We start from the raw sequence: 17,502 nt of genomic DNA, 5'->3' as shown, positions 1-17,502 counted from the left end.
TACTCTCTATCCAAAAGTGGGCCTGCAGTCCATAGTGTATCTCAATAGAGTATCCACTGCAGAATTTCTCACAGAATTCTTGTGCCTTCTGAACACCTACTCGTTTCAGTTCGATTAAACTAGTTTCTATTGTCCATACACAAATGCGACATTGAAAAGAATAAAACGTTTTTCCACCATTCGCTGATGTGTTTTATAGAAAATGCTGATTGCAGAGAGTTTCCCATTGGTCAGGCAGGCATGCAGTGTGTTTGCTTCCAAGATTTACTCACAAGCGATCACAGAAACTAAACAATTACACATTAATCAACTAAATTCAGAGCGGCTTTCTTGAATTTTGAGACATGCTCTAATATAACAATTAGAGAAATGTCTCATGTGTAGCTGGTAGCAGTAAAGTGTGTGTTGGCCAGTGAGGCCTTACAGGGGTTAAAAGAGAAGTGAGTGTTTGTGTTGCATATTCACTCTTTACATAAGTCGTCTGTGTCTCTGGTTAACAAAAACGACCTAACTTGGCTGAACTCTCGGTGATGATTTATAAAGTCTCTGGCTCAAAATGTGGAGCGTAATTATTACAGCTTCCTGTAAAAAACCCTATGATCTCCCATTTATATTGCTAAAACCTGAATACTACCACTCTATACTTAAAGCATTAAACACATCTGCTTACAGTAGTAGTCAAACGTTTGTACACCCCTACTCATTCATAGGTGTTTCTGTATTTTGACTATTTTCTACATTGTAGAACAATACTGAAGACATCAAAACTATGAAATAACATATGGAACATATATGGAATTATGTGGTAAACAAAAAAGTGTTAAAAAACAAAATATGTTTCCTGTTTTAGATTCTTCAAAGTAGCCAGCGTTTACCTTAATGATGCTTTGCACACTATTGGCATTATCTTAACCAGCTTCATGAGGAAGTCACCTGGAACGCTTTTCAATTAACAGGTGCCTCGTCAAAAGTTAATTAGTGCAATTTATTTCCTTCTTAGAGGCTGTCCACACGGCAACGGATTCAGGTGAATCTGATAAAATTGTTTATCGTTTCAGCCTGGCGTCCACACGGCACCGGCGTTTTGGGTGCCCCAAAACGATATTTTTTGAGAACGGGTTCCAGAGTGGAAAAGTCTGGCAACGGCGCCGTTGCGAAGTCGTCTGGATGAGTAGAACGGATTTGTTTACGATGACGTCACAACCACATGACTAGAACAAGCAGCACTCTCGCTGTTTTGTATGAACCACTGCATTGCATTCACTTTTGTATACAGCTTTTCTTTTAAATAAACAAGTAACTGAACATTTCTTGAATTTCTTTTTTTATTGGATAAGACTGCTTTTCAAAATGTTCACACACAATATAAAAAGTTATATAAATTATATAAAAATGCTTTTCAAAATGTTCACACACAATAAGAAAATTAAGTTATATAAAACTATGCACACTAATAAAACTAATTTGTACACATAGAAGGCACGATTTCCTCGCGTAGTCACAGCCATCTTCTTCTTGTTGTTGTGTGTTTGTTCCTGTGAGTGCTTCACGCTGGGTAGAGGAAGGGGTTTATGCGCATGCGTCCTACTTCTTCTATTGTTCTGGTGTCTCCGATGGGACCGTCTTACAGCACACGTAGAGGTGTGGCATGTGCATTGCATCGTTTTCAGCAAACGTTGCGTTGCCATATGTACCTGATATTTTACTGATCCGTTGCCCATGTGGACGCGATATTTTTTTTAATAAAATCTCGTTGCCGTTGTCGTGTGGATGTAGCCTTAATGCGACTGAGATCAAACAGTAAATAGTAAATAATAAAAACAGCAGTAAAGTGTGTGTTGGCCAGTGAGGACTTACAGGGGTTAAAAGAGAAGTGAGTGTTTGTTTTGCATATTCACTCTTTACACTAAGTCGTCTGTGTCTCTGGTTAACAAAAACAAAAAAGTGTTAAAAAACAAAATATGTTTCCTGTTTTAGATTCTTCAAAGTAGCCAGCGTTTACCTTGATGATGCTTTGCACACTATTGGCATTATCTTAACCAGCTTCATGAGGAAGTCACCTGGAACGCTTTTCAATTAACAGGTGCCTTGTCAAAAGTTAATTAGTGCAATTTATTTCCTTCTTAATGGGACTGAGATCAAACAGTAAATAGTAAATAATAAAAACACAGTAAATAGCCCTATTCCACAACTGTAGTAATACATATTATGTTAAGAAGTGCCCAACTAAGTAAAGAGGAACAACATCCATCATTACTTTAAGACATGAAGTAGGTATATCAGACGCTCACTGGCTGTGCTGTGAAAATTGTGCATGCAGACGCTCATCTAAGTTTCCAAATCTGTCATTGCTTAACTCTTGAATATTTTCTATCGTGAATACTATCATTAAAAAGTACACAATTTCTGCTTTCTAAAGAAATTTATCTCATTAAGATCTGTTCAGTACTTTGGGAGTAACAGCAGGGTGAAGTTGGTACAACAGAGTCCACTCTCTGCTCACGCGACGTCAGGAAACTGCCGGCGCTTTTAGAGTCACAGGAAAGTGGTCAGACTCTCTCTCTCTCTCTCTCCTGATCGGTTTCCAACTGGATTACTCATGAATATCAATCAGAGAATTTTTATACGGATGTTCTCTAGTTCTCAGCGTTTCTGATGAAGTATTCAGCAAAATTTTCCGTCAGCTAGTTTTGATGTTATGATTCACGAGAGACTTTGAAGTAAGTTTTCATAGCTTTACCTACTTATTTTTTTTTTCAAATAAAACTGATTCATGTAAATAAATAACTATTTTATAATATAACTGCAGTAGTTTTGATGAAAAATATTGAGATCTTTGTGGTTGGAATGAGATTTAAAAAAAAAACGAAGTCAGAAACGCATGTGTCAATTTCAGTTCAATTAATTGGAATTGTTCACTGGATGTGGATCACACAGTTTTTTTGAGGTTCGCCTTGAAAGCTGTGAATATTATTGTAGGGAGAATCGCGTGTGGGTGGAGCACAGAGGACGGCAGGACAGAGATCAGGTTTGTCTAATCGGCTTTATTGCCACACTTTTCAGGTTTGCAATAATGTTTCGAAAATAGCGAGAGAGCCACACACACACACACAGCGTCTCGTCCGGGGCTGAACTCCTCTGCTCTCGCTCTCCCTCCTTAAATAGGGCGGTTTACTGGGGAGAACACACAAAACACAGGTTAATGACACTCAGGTGAAGCGATTCTGCCACTTACCTTCCCCAACTCCACCCTCCTGTCACAGACCGGTGCTTGACCACGCCCCCGCTGCCACAATTATCATTTATATTCATATAAATGCTAGTAGGCCCTACTTTTGAGAAATACAAAGGCCTCCAGAGCGCAAAGAGGCTATTAGAAATAATATTTTATTACTTTTTTATTGAGTGTACAGATTTAACATTTTTACCTAATTAGCATAATTTATATTTAGTTAGTATTAATTAACTCATTATGTTAATGTCAAGTACAAGGAATCCGTCGATAAGCACTGGAGCAACAACCCCAAGTACTCTCCTGGCAATCGGGTATGGGTGTCCACCAGAGACCTTAGGGAACCCAACACATGCCGAAAATTACAGGCACGCTACATCGGCCCGTACAGGGTGCTCCGACACATCAACGAGGTTTCCTATAGACTTGAGCTCCCACCTCACAGTCGTCTGTCACCCACCTTCCATGTCGCCTGCCTCAAATCCTCCATCCAGGGTCCCCTGTCTGAGAACATGCCCACCCCCGACCCCCCGTCTCCTGGCCCAGAAGGAGAACCCATCTACCAGGTAAATCGGATCCTAGACTTTAGACGTAGAAGAGGCCAGCTAGAGTACCTGGCAGATTGGGAGGGCTATGGACCAGAGGAACGAAGCTGGGTGGGAGCTAAGGACATCCTAGACCCTCTCTTTGCTCAAGAATTTCACAACCAACACCCCAACAAACCTGCATCCAGAAGGAGGAGGCGTCTTAGGGAGAATGTAGCTCCTGGAGGGAGCTCCTCGGGGGGGGGTCAACACCCAAGAACCACAGCGCTCTCTATCACCTGTCTATTAATTACACCTGTCACTCATTTCCTGGTTAATCAGCCCATGCTAATATAAACACCTCTCCCACAATCACTTGATGTGAAGTATTGTTCAGTGTCTTACCTGTCATACCAAGCCTTATTCTGCCTGCCTTATCGTGTTCTCGACCCTCGCTATTGTCTCATTCTCATTACTCTTTAGTCTGGCCCTTATTACTCTGTCTGCCGATCGATCGACCCCTGCCTGTCCCTCGACTTCAATTTTATCTAGCGTTTTGGATTTGTTTGCCAGTCTGCGTTCCCCGCTCTCCCCTGCACATACATCCGTAAGTGCCTGCATCCTGACACAGTGAGAACAGTTTCAAGCAATTTGGATTGAATTTGAATTTTCACCTGATATGCCTACATGAAGTGTCTTTTAATTAATAAAAATAAAGAAAAAACATTGAATTAGAAGATGTGTCCAAACTTTTGACAGGTACTGTATGTTATAACTTATGAACCCATGTATCAGTGTCCACATTAGTAGATTCAGCTAAACATTAAAGCAGTGCCCTAAAGAAATAAGCACTAAGATGCATTATAGTTTACAACTGTACAATTTATCCATCCATTCATTATCTCTGGCCGCTTTATCCTGTCCTACAGGGTCGTAGGCAAGCTGGAGCCTATCCCAGATGGCTATGGGTGAGAGGCGGGGTACACCCTGGACAAGTCGCCAGGTCATCGCAGGGCTGACACATAGACAAAGACAACCATTCACACTCACATTCACACCTACGGTTAATTTAGAGCTACCAGTTAGCCTAATCTGCATGCCTTTGGGGGAAACCGGAGCACCCAGAGGAAACCCATGGAGACACGGGGAAAACATGCAAACTCCACACAGAAAGGCCCTTTTCAGCCACTGGGCTTGAACCCAGGACCTTCTTGCTGTGAGGCGACAGTGGTAACCACTACACCATCGTGCCGCCTGTACAATTTATAGTTGTAACTTTTTTCACATGTGCACCATTAACTGATACGTTTCAGAAGGTAGTTATAGTCTACACTCCATAGCTACATATAACATTAGGCAAATTTGTTCTGTGTATTTGCACCAAGCAATGATTTCTGCCCTTCCTAAGAAGACCAGGGTATGGATTAACATGAGTAAAATATAAATAAAATAAAATCTTTTAATGATTACTGAATGCTTATTGATGTTGCCCACTTCAAGCATAAAGTTTGTGGTTTTCACAACATATGATTAGACTTTCATTGTTTCTGAAACAACTCCTCTTCTCTGCTAAAACAGTCAGGCCTGCAAGCCACTTTGTAACACAGTACTATAATGTAAATATTTTCAAAATGCATGTAGTTGTTACCCTGTAAATTCTTTAGGCTACTGAGAATACAGAGACTTTCCGTGTTTTGAAAATGCCTGTACTGTACCACATTACCATGCGGCTTGCAAACCTGATTGTGTTTGCAGAAAAGAGGAGAAGTTTCCTGAGCCTCGTAAGTCTCTTATCAAAGTAAAAAGCATAAAGAACAAACTTTACGCATGAAATGAGCAACACTGAATATATATTTAAAAGAGAAGCTCAAATTATTTATTGCATATCAATCTTATTCAAATTTCATAGTTGTATACGTAGGTATAAAAGATATTGATAAGATAAGAGGCATGCAAAGGGTTTTTTTTTTGAAACTGGGTTGTCATAAGTGTTTTCTGGTCAGGTTCCTCCTCACGGCAGTTGCTGTTCTTTCAGCTTACTCCATTCACCTCTTGCTAAAAGCCTCCGGTGTTGTGGGTAAGTCCACAACTCTTTCTGTGGCTGTAATCGTTTAATTCTGTAATTACTCACATACTGAATATTAAATATTCAGAGTTTATTTTCATATTCTGACAATGCTTCCAGGAATCAGAGCCTATGAGCAGCTGGGCTTCCGGGCTTTTGGGACACCTGGCAAAATGGCAGCTGGAATTGCTATAACAATGCAGAACATTGGCGGTAAGAACAGCCTCATATATGGGTTTATTCTGCCTACCAAAATCTGTGCCCTGCATTTGGGATTTCTTTCTTTCCCCCTCCATATTATGTATATATGTAGACTGTATAAAGAAACATGGAATGGTTAATTTCTTTAAGATGTTCAGGATTTTTCTTCTATGTTACACTAAACTCATGTTACCCTAAACATTGTATCTTTAGTCAAGAGCTGTGATTACAGTGGTATTTGCATGCAGTACTTAATAACCTGCAAAAAATGTGCAAGCTGATTTAACTAAAAGGGTCGACAGTGCACTGTGTTTTCCAAATGAGGAAAATGTCAAGTCAGTTTTTAGTGTTAGCCTTAATGAATACAGCTGTGGTCAGAAGTTTACATACACTCATGTGTGCATGAATATCATGGCAATATTGGGCTTTCAGTAACTTCTTCAAACTGTTCTTTTTCTGTGGAAGAATGATTGTACAACATGGACATCTTGAATAGAAAAACTAGATAGAACTCGAAGTCAACGGCGTCGATGGGGATGCCTCCGCCCGGTAGACTACACGCCTTATTAAGTTGTGATTTGGGGATGGACATTTGACCTCACAGTAATCTTGACCTGGTGAAATTACTTGTATTAGCCTTGGAGATACTGTGTTCACAAGGATTTTGGACAGACATTTGACCTCACAGTGACCTTGACCTTAGACCTTTTGATCTGAAAATCTAATCAGTTTATCTTTGTCCCCAAATGCACAAATGGTGAAAGCTTGGTGAAATTCCTTTCATCTGCCTTGGAGATATTGTGTTCACAAGGTTTTCGGACAGGCATTTGACCTCACAGTGACCTTGGCCTTAGACCTTTTGATCTCAAAATCTAATCAGTTCATGTTTGTCCCAAAGCACACAAATGGTGAAAGTTTGGTAAAATTCCTTTCATTAGCCTTTGAGATATCGCATTCACAAGATTTCGGGACGGACGCATGCACGCATGGACGGACGCATGGACAGACGGACAACCCGAAAACATAATGCCTCCTGCACCTTACAGTGGCGGAGGCATAAAAAAACAATAATTTGGTGCACAAGTTTTAATTTATTTTAACTTTTCTGAAATCAACACAGTCAAAATTATACATACAGTGTTAAAAATATACATAGACCCACTTAGATTATTAATTCAGTGGTGCCGAAAGTTCAAAAGTGTCTTTTAACCTGCCAAAGCCAAGGCCTCTTAACTTCATGTTAGTGATCATGGTTGACTACAGCCGGTAGCGGCTCTGTGCAAACATAAAAAGGGTTTGTTTGACAAGTACAAGTTATTGGGAAGCGTAGCCACTTTGCCAAGGTCTGGAAGAAGATCCAAACTGTCACCTTCAGCTGAGAGAAAATTGGTCAGAAACAACCCAGGAACCACAAAGGCACAGGCCTGCTATAAACTGGAAGCTGCTGGAACACTGTCTACATTCAAACGCCATGGACTGAGAAGCTGCCCTCCAAGAAAGAAGCCCCTGCTACAAAATCGGCACATTCAAGCTTGACTAAAGTTTGCAGCTGACCACATGGACAAAGAAAAAGCTTTTTGGAGGAAAATTTTATGGTCAGATGAGACAAAGATTGAGTTGTTTGGCTATAATGGCCAGAGGTATGTTTGGAGGAGTAAAGGTGAGGCATTCAACCCCAAGAACAATGTACCAACTGTTAAGCATGGTTAAACAAGGGGATGGAATAATGAACAAGGAGGACTACCACAGAATTCTTCAGTATAACCTCAAATCATCAGCTAGATGGTTGAAACCTGGACATAACTGGGTGTTGCAACAGGACATCGATCCCAAACATATCAAAGCTGGTTGTGGAATTGGCTTTTGGAATAGGTTTCCCAAAGTCCTGATTTCAACCATGTGTGGATTTAAACAAATTGAATTGAATTCTACTAATTTTGACAAGAAGAGTGGTGAAATATCCCACCAGAATTCTGCCGTAAGTTTGTTGATGGCTACCAAGAGTATCTGGTCAAGGTGAAGCTTCCTAAGGGACCTTTAACCAAATATTAGGTGTGCTGTATGCATCTTTTTAAACCTGTATGCATAATTTCAACTGGGTGTTGATTTCAGAAAACCTAAAATAAATTAAAACTCATCTCATTATCTCTAGCCGCTTTATCCTTCTACAGGGTCGCAGGCAAGCTGGAGCCTATCCCAGCTGACTACGGGCGAAAGGCGGGGTACACCCTGGACAAGTCGCCAGGTCATCACAGGGCTTGACACATAGACACAGACAACCATTCACACTCACATTCACACCTACGGTCAATTTAGAGTCACCAGTTAACCTAACCTGCATGTCTTTGGACTGTGGGGGAAACCGGAGCACCCGGAGGAAACCCACGCGGACACGGGGAGAACATGCAAACTCCGCACAGAAAGGCCCTCGCCGGCCCCGGGGCTCGAACCCAGGACCTTCTTGCTGTGAGGCGACAGCGCTAACCACTACACCACCGTGCCGCCCCTAAATTAAAACTTGTGCACCAAATTCTTTTTTTTTTTTGTTAAAGATACATGTTGTACAATTATTCTCTCATCTCATCACATTATCTCTAGCCACTTTATCCTGTTTTACAGGGTCGCAGGTAAGCTGGAGCGTATGCCAGCTGACTACGGGCAAAAGGCGGGGTACACCCTGGACAAGTCGCCAGGTCATAACAGGGCTGACACATAGACACAGACAACCATTCACACTCACATTCACACCTACGGTCAATTTAGAGTCACCAGTTAACCTAACCTGCATGTCTTTGGACTGTGGGGGAAACCGGAGCACCCGGAGGAAACCCACGCGGACACGGGGAGAACATGGAAACTCTGCACAGAAAGGCCCTCACCGGCCACGGGGCTCGAACCCGGATCTTTTTGCTGTGAGGCGACAGCGCTAACTACCACACCACCATGCCACCCTGCACTCAACATCATTTTTGCAATTCTTTGTAAATTCCCCACAAAATTTCCACTACCTGCACACAAAATTTACCAGACTGCACATGCAAGTTACTACTACTTGTTTAGGGCCTGTGTCCATTAATATTGAAAAAGGGAGCAGAAAATACAAATAAATGATTTTATTGTTAGTAGTATAAGGGGAGGCGGCATGGTGGTGTAGTGGTTAGCACTGTTCGAGCCCTATGGCCGGCGAGGGCCTTTCTGTGTGGAGTTTGCATGTTCTCCCCGTGTCCGCGTGGGTTTCCTCCGGGTGCTCCGGTTTCCCCCACAGTCCAAAGACATGCAGGTTAGGTTAACTGGTGACTCTAAATTGACCGTAGGTGTGAGTGTGAGTGTGAATGGTTGTCTGTGTCTATGTGTCAGCCCTGTGATGACCTGGCGACTTGTCCAGGGTGTACCCCGCCTCTCTCCCGTAGTCAGCTGGGATAGGCTCCAGCTTGCCTGCGACCATGTAGAACAGGATAAAGCGGCTAGAGATGATGAGATGAGATAAGGGGATTTGCTACCACTTGGGAGAAATCACCATCTGAACAATTTCTTTTTGCAAGTATCACAGAGACTGTCAGGGAGACAGTCACCACAGGGACAGTCATGGAGACACTCACAAAGACCTCACCAAAGAACCAATCTCATTCTCACTCTTCTGACTTTGTTGTACCATCTCCGTCTCCCCCCTGCATGGATTTCCCTAAAAGTATGCAGAGACTGCTGCCAATGGCTGCACTCTATTTTTCCAGCTCAAATCATTCACGACAAGCAGTGTACCCAGTTCATCGAAAATCAACCAACAGACTGAATTGTGTTCGCCCAGGACTTTCAGTTGGCTACCAATCTTTTTCACCATCTAAAAAATACATGACACCTCCAATCCTTCCCCCTCCCAACCTCATGGAACATACAGTGAGTCTTGTATGATGTGCTGTGGGTCCCTGCATTGGGTGTAGTTTTGAAAACAAGCTGGGACCCAGTATACCTATGCCATTCTCTATTCCTGTGTTGATAAGAAATAGAAAGCATAGAGCATATTTAACCCAGGGGGCAAACCAGTCTAGTCTCCTTCCTGTTTCAAAACAACATCAGAGTGCCCAAGCGGATATTACTTCTAGACTTTCTGTAAAGCTAGCTCTTCTGAACGTTAGATCACTTTCAAACAAGTCATTTTTAATTAATGATCTTATTTGCAAACACAATCTTGATTTTTTGCTTCTAACTGAAACATGGCTGGATCAAGCAAAGAGTGCTACCACCCTTATTGAAGCAGCCCCCCCCCAAATTTTAATTTCATGAGTGCTACCCGACAAGGGAAAGGTGGAGGGATCGCAAATATATCCAAAGCCTCTTTTCAATGTAAACAGTCCTCACTTGGTGATTTTACATCCTTTGAACACTTATGTGCACTTGTTACATGCTCTCCTAACATATTGTTATTAACTATTTACAGGCCTCCGAGACATTCAGCCAAAGTTTTTCTGGAAGAGTTTGGTGAACTGTTGTCAGTCATTTGCTTAGAGTTTGACTGTCTTATTATATCTGGGGATTTTAACTTGCATGTAGATAATCCTGAAAACACTTATGCCAGAGAACTACTTGCACTTATTGACAACTTCAACCTAGTACAACATGTACAGGGGTCGACCCACTCTCGTGGTCATACCCTTGACCTCGTTATCACAAAGGGTCTTACTGTTTCTACTACTGTTGTTGACCTGGCCTTATCTGGGCCCTGTACCACGAAGCGGGTTTCCTGGCTTACCAGGGTAACTTCGAGAGTAACTTGATCACGTGCAGCGTAACTTCCCGATTAACCCATACTACGAAAGTTGGCTATGTTCAAACCGAGGTATGCTGCCATGGCAACTTACGCTGCATCTCAAACCTGCTCGTCTCAGGTTATGTTCTTGGTTAACCTGAGATTTCTGATTAACCACACCCTTTTTAAACACCACCTCTCCACCGACATTCCCTCTAGAGACAATGCCAGCGTACCTGGATGACCCGTGCGATATCGGAGCGCAGATTAGAGATGGGATTTATGGCTCTTTGATGGGATCCGCATCTTTGTGATCCGTTCTTTGAAAAGAGCCGTTCAAAAGACTGGCTCATTTGGCTCTTTTTAAATATTTATTCAGTTTTAAGAAGACAGCGTCTAAAGAAGCCAGATCCCTCTGTTTAGACAGTGACATCAATATTTCTGGACATACCTTTTATATAAAGCAACCTAGACTTACATTATTGTAACCCCTAAACGCTCATAAATAATCATTAAAAAACAATGAGGGCTTCAATGAATGTCCATGCAGAACGGCTTTTCTGTAAAAAAAAAAAAAAAGAACCCACTCAAGAACATAGTTACCAAGAACGCAAGAATATTTTATAGAAAAACACTTGTTTTACAAAAATATTTAAGTCTGAGATACAAAATAGATACAACTACAATAAATATAACACAAGAACTAGTTATCACACAAGAACATTTTAATAGAAAAAAACAAACTTTCTATATTAAAAATATTGAAATTGTAATAAAAATAGATACAACTAAACAGTCAGATAAATAGATAGTTATAACAACACAAGATTATTTTAATAGGAAAAAACAAACTATTAATGCAAAAAATATATTATTAGAAAAATAGATACAACTAGACAAACAGACAAATAAATAAAATACACAAAAATAGAACAAACAAAATGACGATAGAATAAATTAAATGAACGTCCGTGCAAAGTAGTTTTCCCACAATATTATCATTAATATCACACAACAACATTATAAACTATATACAAAACAATTTGAACTATTAAAAAGGCAAATGAATGCTTGCTTGCATGCGCACACACACACCATTATGAATGATGTTTTTATATTTCATTTTCGCCTGTTGCCAGGTGCGTTTGGCACTGCTGTTGCCTCTGAAATGTTCACAGGACATACACCAACTTAGTCAAAGGGACTGAACAGTCAGTCATCCTAATTCATGTGACTCTGTGCACATATCAGCTTAAGTAGGCTACTCCATGAATTTACCATACCAAATTTTATTCAGGATTTTTCGGACATTAAACAAGCTATATATGACTGGGGCCACATCGAAGGACCATTTTCTGTGACTTGTGATTGATCATGAAGCTTTCTCTCATCCTATACTTCTGTTCTGGAACATGTAGAAGGGAGAATGTACTTACGCATTTACCCGATCGGCAATTCGTTGCCAACGTGCTTGCCGCTCCTTATTGGCAGCCGCTGTGTTAGATTTTTCTCTTAATGTTGTTTTGAACTCCTCGTAGCTTTGCATTATGACAGTGCATTCTTCCTCCGTGAAGTACGGCGACCGTGCCATTGTGAACAGTGGTGATTTGCGCTGATAACCTCCCCTTTAACGTGAACGCGCATTAACGCTGATTAGGTTAAACCAGGTTCAACAAATCAACTTCATAACTGGCGTCGTAGTACCATTTAACCCCAAACAAGATAACCAGGTTTTGTCAACCCCGGTTTAGCAGGGGAACCCTGGGTTACTTCTGGGTAGGTTAACCTCCGTTTGTAGTACAGGGCCCTGATCATTTCTGTTTTCTCTCTGATGTTTCTATGTCCCCTCACATTCAGAACAGCTCAACGACTATGGGTAGGAGAGTCATAAACGACAACACGTGTTCTCTTTGAGCAAGCTCTCTCTCGGATCTCAACCAAAATGTCAGACTCTGTAGACGACTTACTGGAAATTTTTAATTTAAATATGACCCAAATTATGGATGATATTGCTCCATTCAAAATCAAAAGAGTCAATGACAAGCAGAAAGCACCATGGAAGCAATACCCAGCTGTTAAATTGCTAAAGAGAGAATGTAGGAAGACTGAAAGAAAATGGTGCAAGTCTAAACTTCACATCCATTATCAAATCCATAAAGAGATGCTTTGTAAATATAATTATGAAATTGGTAAAGCATGACAGTCTTTCTTCTCCAACATCATCAACAGGAATATGAACAATGCCCATGTGCTATTTTCAACAGTAGAGAAGCTAACTAATCCCCCACCACAATTAGCACCTGAACTTCTCTCAGTTAATAAATGCAATGAGTTTGCATCCTTCTTCAAAGGTAAAATTGATAAAATACGGCAGAATATTGCTCATAATATATCTCAGTTGCAAATAACTGAAAAGCTGCAATCACCAGTGACACAGACAGACAATTTCAACACAATGTCAGAATTTTGTTTGATTGATTACGAGACTCTTGAAAAAACTGTACAAAATCTCAGTTCCTCAACATCTGAATTGGACATTCTGCCCACCAACTTTTTTAAGTCTGTTCTTCACCTCATAATTAAGATGTGCTTCAGATCATAAATACATCCCTAGAGACTGGCATTGGTCCTGTGTCCCTGAAAAAAGCCGTTGTAAAGCCCCTACTTAAAAAGAGTAATCTGGATGCTTCAGTATTAAATAACTACAGGCCAATATCAAATCTACCATTCATCGGGAAAATCCTTGAAAAAATTGTCTTCAATCAATTAACTGCCTTCTTGATATCAAACAGCTGTTTTGATCACTTTCAGTCAGGATTTCGTGCCAATCATAGCACTGAAACAGCGCTGATTAAAGTTATAAATGACATACGTCTTAATACTGATGCAGGCAAAACATCGGTCCTGGTGTTACTGGACCTCAGTGCAGCTTTGGTACTGTTGATCACAACATACTGCTATATCGACTTGAACACTTGGTTGGGTTGACTGGTAAAGTTATCAATTGGTTAAAATCATACTTAAAAGATAGAAGCTTCTTTGTAACCATGGGAAATTGTACCTCAACATCAATGTCCTTGACCTGTGGTGTCCCCCAGGGGTCGATCCTTGGACCATTACTATTCAACCTTTATATGCTCCCACTTGGACAAATTATCAAGAACAACTCAATTTTGTTTCACTGCTATGCAGATGACACCCAAATTTATTTTGCTCTATCACCTAATGATTATGCCCCCCTTGAATGTCTCTACCAGTGTATCGACCAAATCAACAACTGGATGTCACAACATTTTCTTCAGCTGAACACAGATAAAACAGAAGTAATTCTATTTGGGGAAAAAAGATGAAAGACTGAGATTACCACTATTCTTGACACAAAGGGGATTAAAACAAAAGATATGGTTAAAAATCTTGGTGTTTTCATTGACAGCGAGCTAAACTTTGACAGTCACATGAAAGCAATCACTAAATCAGCATTTTATCACCTAAAAAACATTTCCAAACTAAGAGGACTTATGTCAAAAAATGATCTGGAAAAACTTATACATGCCTTCATCTCTAGTAGGGTTGATTACTGCAATGGCCTTTTCACAGGCCTGCCAAAAAAGACCATCAAACGACTTCAGCTGGTTCAAAATGCAGCGGCTAGGGTTCTCACACGAACAAAAAGAACAGAGCACATTACTCCAATTCTAAGGTCCCTTCACTGGCTTCCAGTAAGCTACAGAATTGACTTTAAAGCATTGCTGCTGGTGTACAAATCTCTAAATGGTACAGGGCCCAATCACCTCTCTGATATGTTGCAGCAGCCTAACCCAATCAGATCTACCAGATCGCAGCAGCAAAATTTACTGGTAAAACCTGTTGTTAAAACAGTGTGGTGAAGCAGCTTTTAGCTACTATGCAGTACAGCTATGGAACCAACTGCCAGAGGACATCAAAAATGCTCCTGCTGTTGGCAGCTTCAAATCTAGACTAAAGACCAAGCTGTTTTCAGATGCTTTCTGCTAACTGATAAATATCGTCATCTTTACATGTTTTAAACTTTACTTAACTTTTACAGTCTCTGCCTGTTTTAAACTTTACTTAACTTTTATTCTATTTTATTCTGCTGTTTTTACTGAACTTTTACTTCATTTTATTATTTTATTTCTACTATTGTTTAATTCTTATTTTTTTCTCTCTTCTTCCCCATTTATTTTATGTAATTTTATTTTCTATTGTTTACTGTTTGCTTTTACCTCTGTAAAGCACATTGAACTGCCACTGTGTATGAAATGCGCTATATAAATAAACTTGCCTTGCCCTGCCTTTTAAATAAGCAGTCAGTACAATTAGCTGATTATTCATCCGCATAAATTTTTTTGACGTTTGTCCTTCATTTTCTGATCTTTAATCGTTCTCTTTTCCCTTTTGCATACCCTTTTTGGGTTTTTGCATTCTCATTTCCCTCTCTCTCCCAGCCAAAAATTTGTAATCCTCCCAGAGGCTTTGTGTTAACTTAATCATGCCTGCTGTTGAGGGTCAATACAAATGAGGTGCTTGTGGCATAATTCATTTAAGAGCATATATGCCTCTTTACGAAGCCAGTGCATCCATTCAGGAAATCACCCATTAAAACTAGTTCGTTATGGCAGTATCATAGAAAAGAGGGATGGGTGCAGTTTTGAAGCTGCAGGCCTCAGCGTTAACTTTTGACACCTTAAATGGCCTCAAAAAAATTTTGCCCCCTTGAATTTCCTTTTGCCCTAAAATTTTGCGGTATTTCGTCAAGTTTTCAAGCACACAGTTCAAGGCAATAGTGATATGTTTTCTAGGGATATAACTGAGTTATTTACACAAAAGTACATGTTTATAAAAAACATTTATTTTTAAAAACATTTATTTCTGCAACAGAAGAACAAGACAAGTCCTGAAAACATGAAACATAAATCAATATCATACAGTGAGGTCCATAAATATTTGGACAGAGACAACATTTATCTAATTTTGGTTCTGTACATTACCACAATGAATTTTGAACAAAACAATTCAGATGCAGTTGAAGTTCAGACTTTCAGCTTTAATTCAGTGGGTTGAACAAAATGATTGCATAAAAATGTGAGGAACTAAAGCATTTTTTAAACACAATCCCTTCATTTCAGGGGCTCAAAAGTAATTGGACAAATTAAATAATTGTAAATAAAATGTTCATTTCTAATACTTGGTTGAAAACCCTTTGTTGGCAATGACTGCCTGAAGTCTTGAACTCATGGGCATCACCAGACACTGTGTTTCCTCCTTTTTAATGCTCTGCCAGGCCTTTACTGCAGCAGTTTTCAGTTGTTGTTTGTTTGTGGGCCTTTCTGTCTGAAGTTTAGTCTTTAACAAGTGAAATGCATGCTCAATTGGGTTGAGATCAGGTGACTGACTTGACCATTCAAGAATATTCCACTTCTTTGCTTGAATAAACTCCTGGGTTGCTTTGGCTTTATGTTTTAGGTCACTGCCCATCTGTATTATGAAACGCCGACCAATCAGTTTGGCTGCATTTGGCTGGATTTGAGCACACAGTATGTCTCTGAATACCTCAGAATTCATCCGGCTGCTTTTGTCCTGCGTCACATCATCAATAAACACTAGTGACCCAGTGCCACTGGCAGCCATGCATGCCCAAGCCATCACACTGCCTCCGCCGTGTTTTACAGATGATGTGGTATGCTTTGGATCATGAGCTGTACCACACCTTCGCCATACTCTTTTCTTTCCATCATTCTGGTAGAGGTTGATCTTGGTTTCATCTGTCCAAAGAATGTTCTTCCAGAACTGTGCTGGCTTTTTTAGATGTTTTTTAGCAAAGTCCAATCTAGCCTTTTTATTCTTGAGGCTTATGAGTGTCTTGCGCCATGCAGTGAACCCTCTGTATTTATTTTCATGCAGTCTTCTCTTTATGGTAGATTTGGATATTGATACGCCTACCTCCTGGAGAGTGTTGTTCACTTGGTTGGCTGTTGTGAAGGGGTTTCTCTTCACCATGGAAATTATTCTGCGATCATCCACCACTGTTGTCTTCTGTGGGCGTCCAGGTCTTTTTGCATTGATGAGTTCACCAGTGCTTTCTTTCTCTCTCAGGATGTACCAAACTGTAGATTTTGCCACTCCTAATATTGTAGCAATTTCTCGGTTGGGTTTTTTTCTGTTTTCACAGCTTAAGGATGGCTTGTTTCACCTGCATGGAGAGCTCCTTTGACCGCATGTTTTCTTCACAGCAAAATCTTCCAAATGCAAGCACCACACCTCAAATCAACTCCAGGCCTTTTATCTGCTTAATTGAGAATGACATAACAAAGGAATTGCCCACACCTGCCCATGAAATAGCCTTTTGAGTCAATTGTCCAATTACTTTTGGTCCCTTTAAAAACAGGGTGGCACATGTTAAGGAGCTGAAACTCCTAAACCCTTCATCCAATTTTAATGTGGATACCCTCAAATGAAAGCTGAAAGTCTGGACTTTATGTCCATGTCCATTATATAACTATAACTTGAATATGTTTCAGTAAACAGGTAAAAAAAAACAAAATTTGTGTCAGTGTCCAAATATATATGGACCTAACTGTATACGTAAGACTTACGTACAGTACTAGTACATAATATGTCTTTTTATATGGAGTTTAGGACACAAAACACACTTTGTTTTGCCTAGAGCAATGACTAGCAATATTGCAAAGATGAATTATAAAACTAAAAACATTAT

General features: G+C 40.2%; 1 protein-coding gene across 2 annotated transcripts in view; it reads left to right on the top strand.

Moving 5' to 3' along the window:
• slc38a3b (solute carrier family 38 member 3b) overlaps positions 1-17,502 on the top strand; it is a 145,382-nt gene that overhangs the window by 61,437 nt on the left and 66,443 nt on the right. For both annotated transcript variants that reach the window (XM_060919294.1, XM_060919293.1), the window contains 2 exons: positions 5,760-5,833; positions 5,942-6,034. In XM_060919294.1, coding sequence (XP_060775277.1) covers positions 5,760-5,833; positions 5,942-6,034 — 167 coding nt within the window. The remainder of the gene's footprint in view (positions 1-5,759; positions 5,834-5,941; positions 6,035-17,502) is intronic.

This window comes from Neoarius graeffei, chromosome 4 (assembly GCF_027579695.1).
Source record: "Neoarius graeffei isolate fNeoGra1 chromosome 4, fNeoGra1.pri, whole genome shotgun sequence".
NCBI lineage: Eukaryota > Metazoa > Chordata > Actinopteri > Siluriformes > Ariidae > Neoarius > Neoarius graeffei.
Note: the sequence above shows the minus strand (reverse complement) of the source record. Positions and strands in the feature narration are given on the sequence as shown.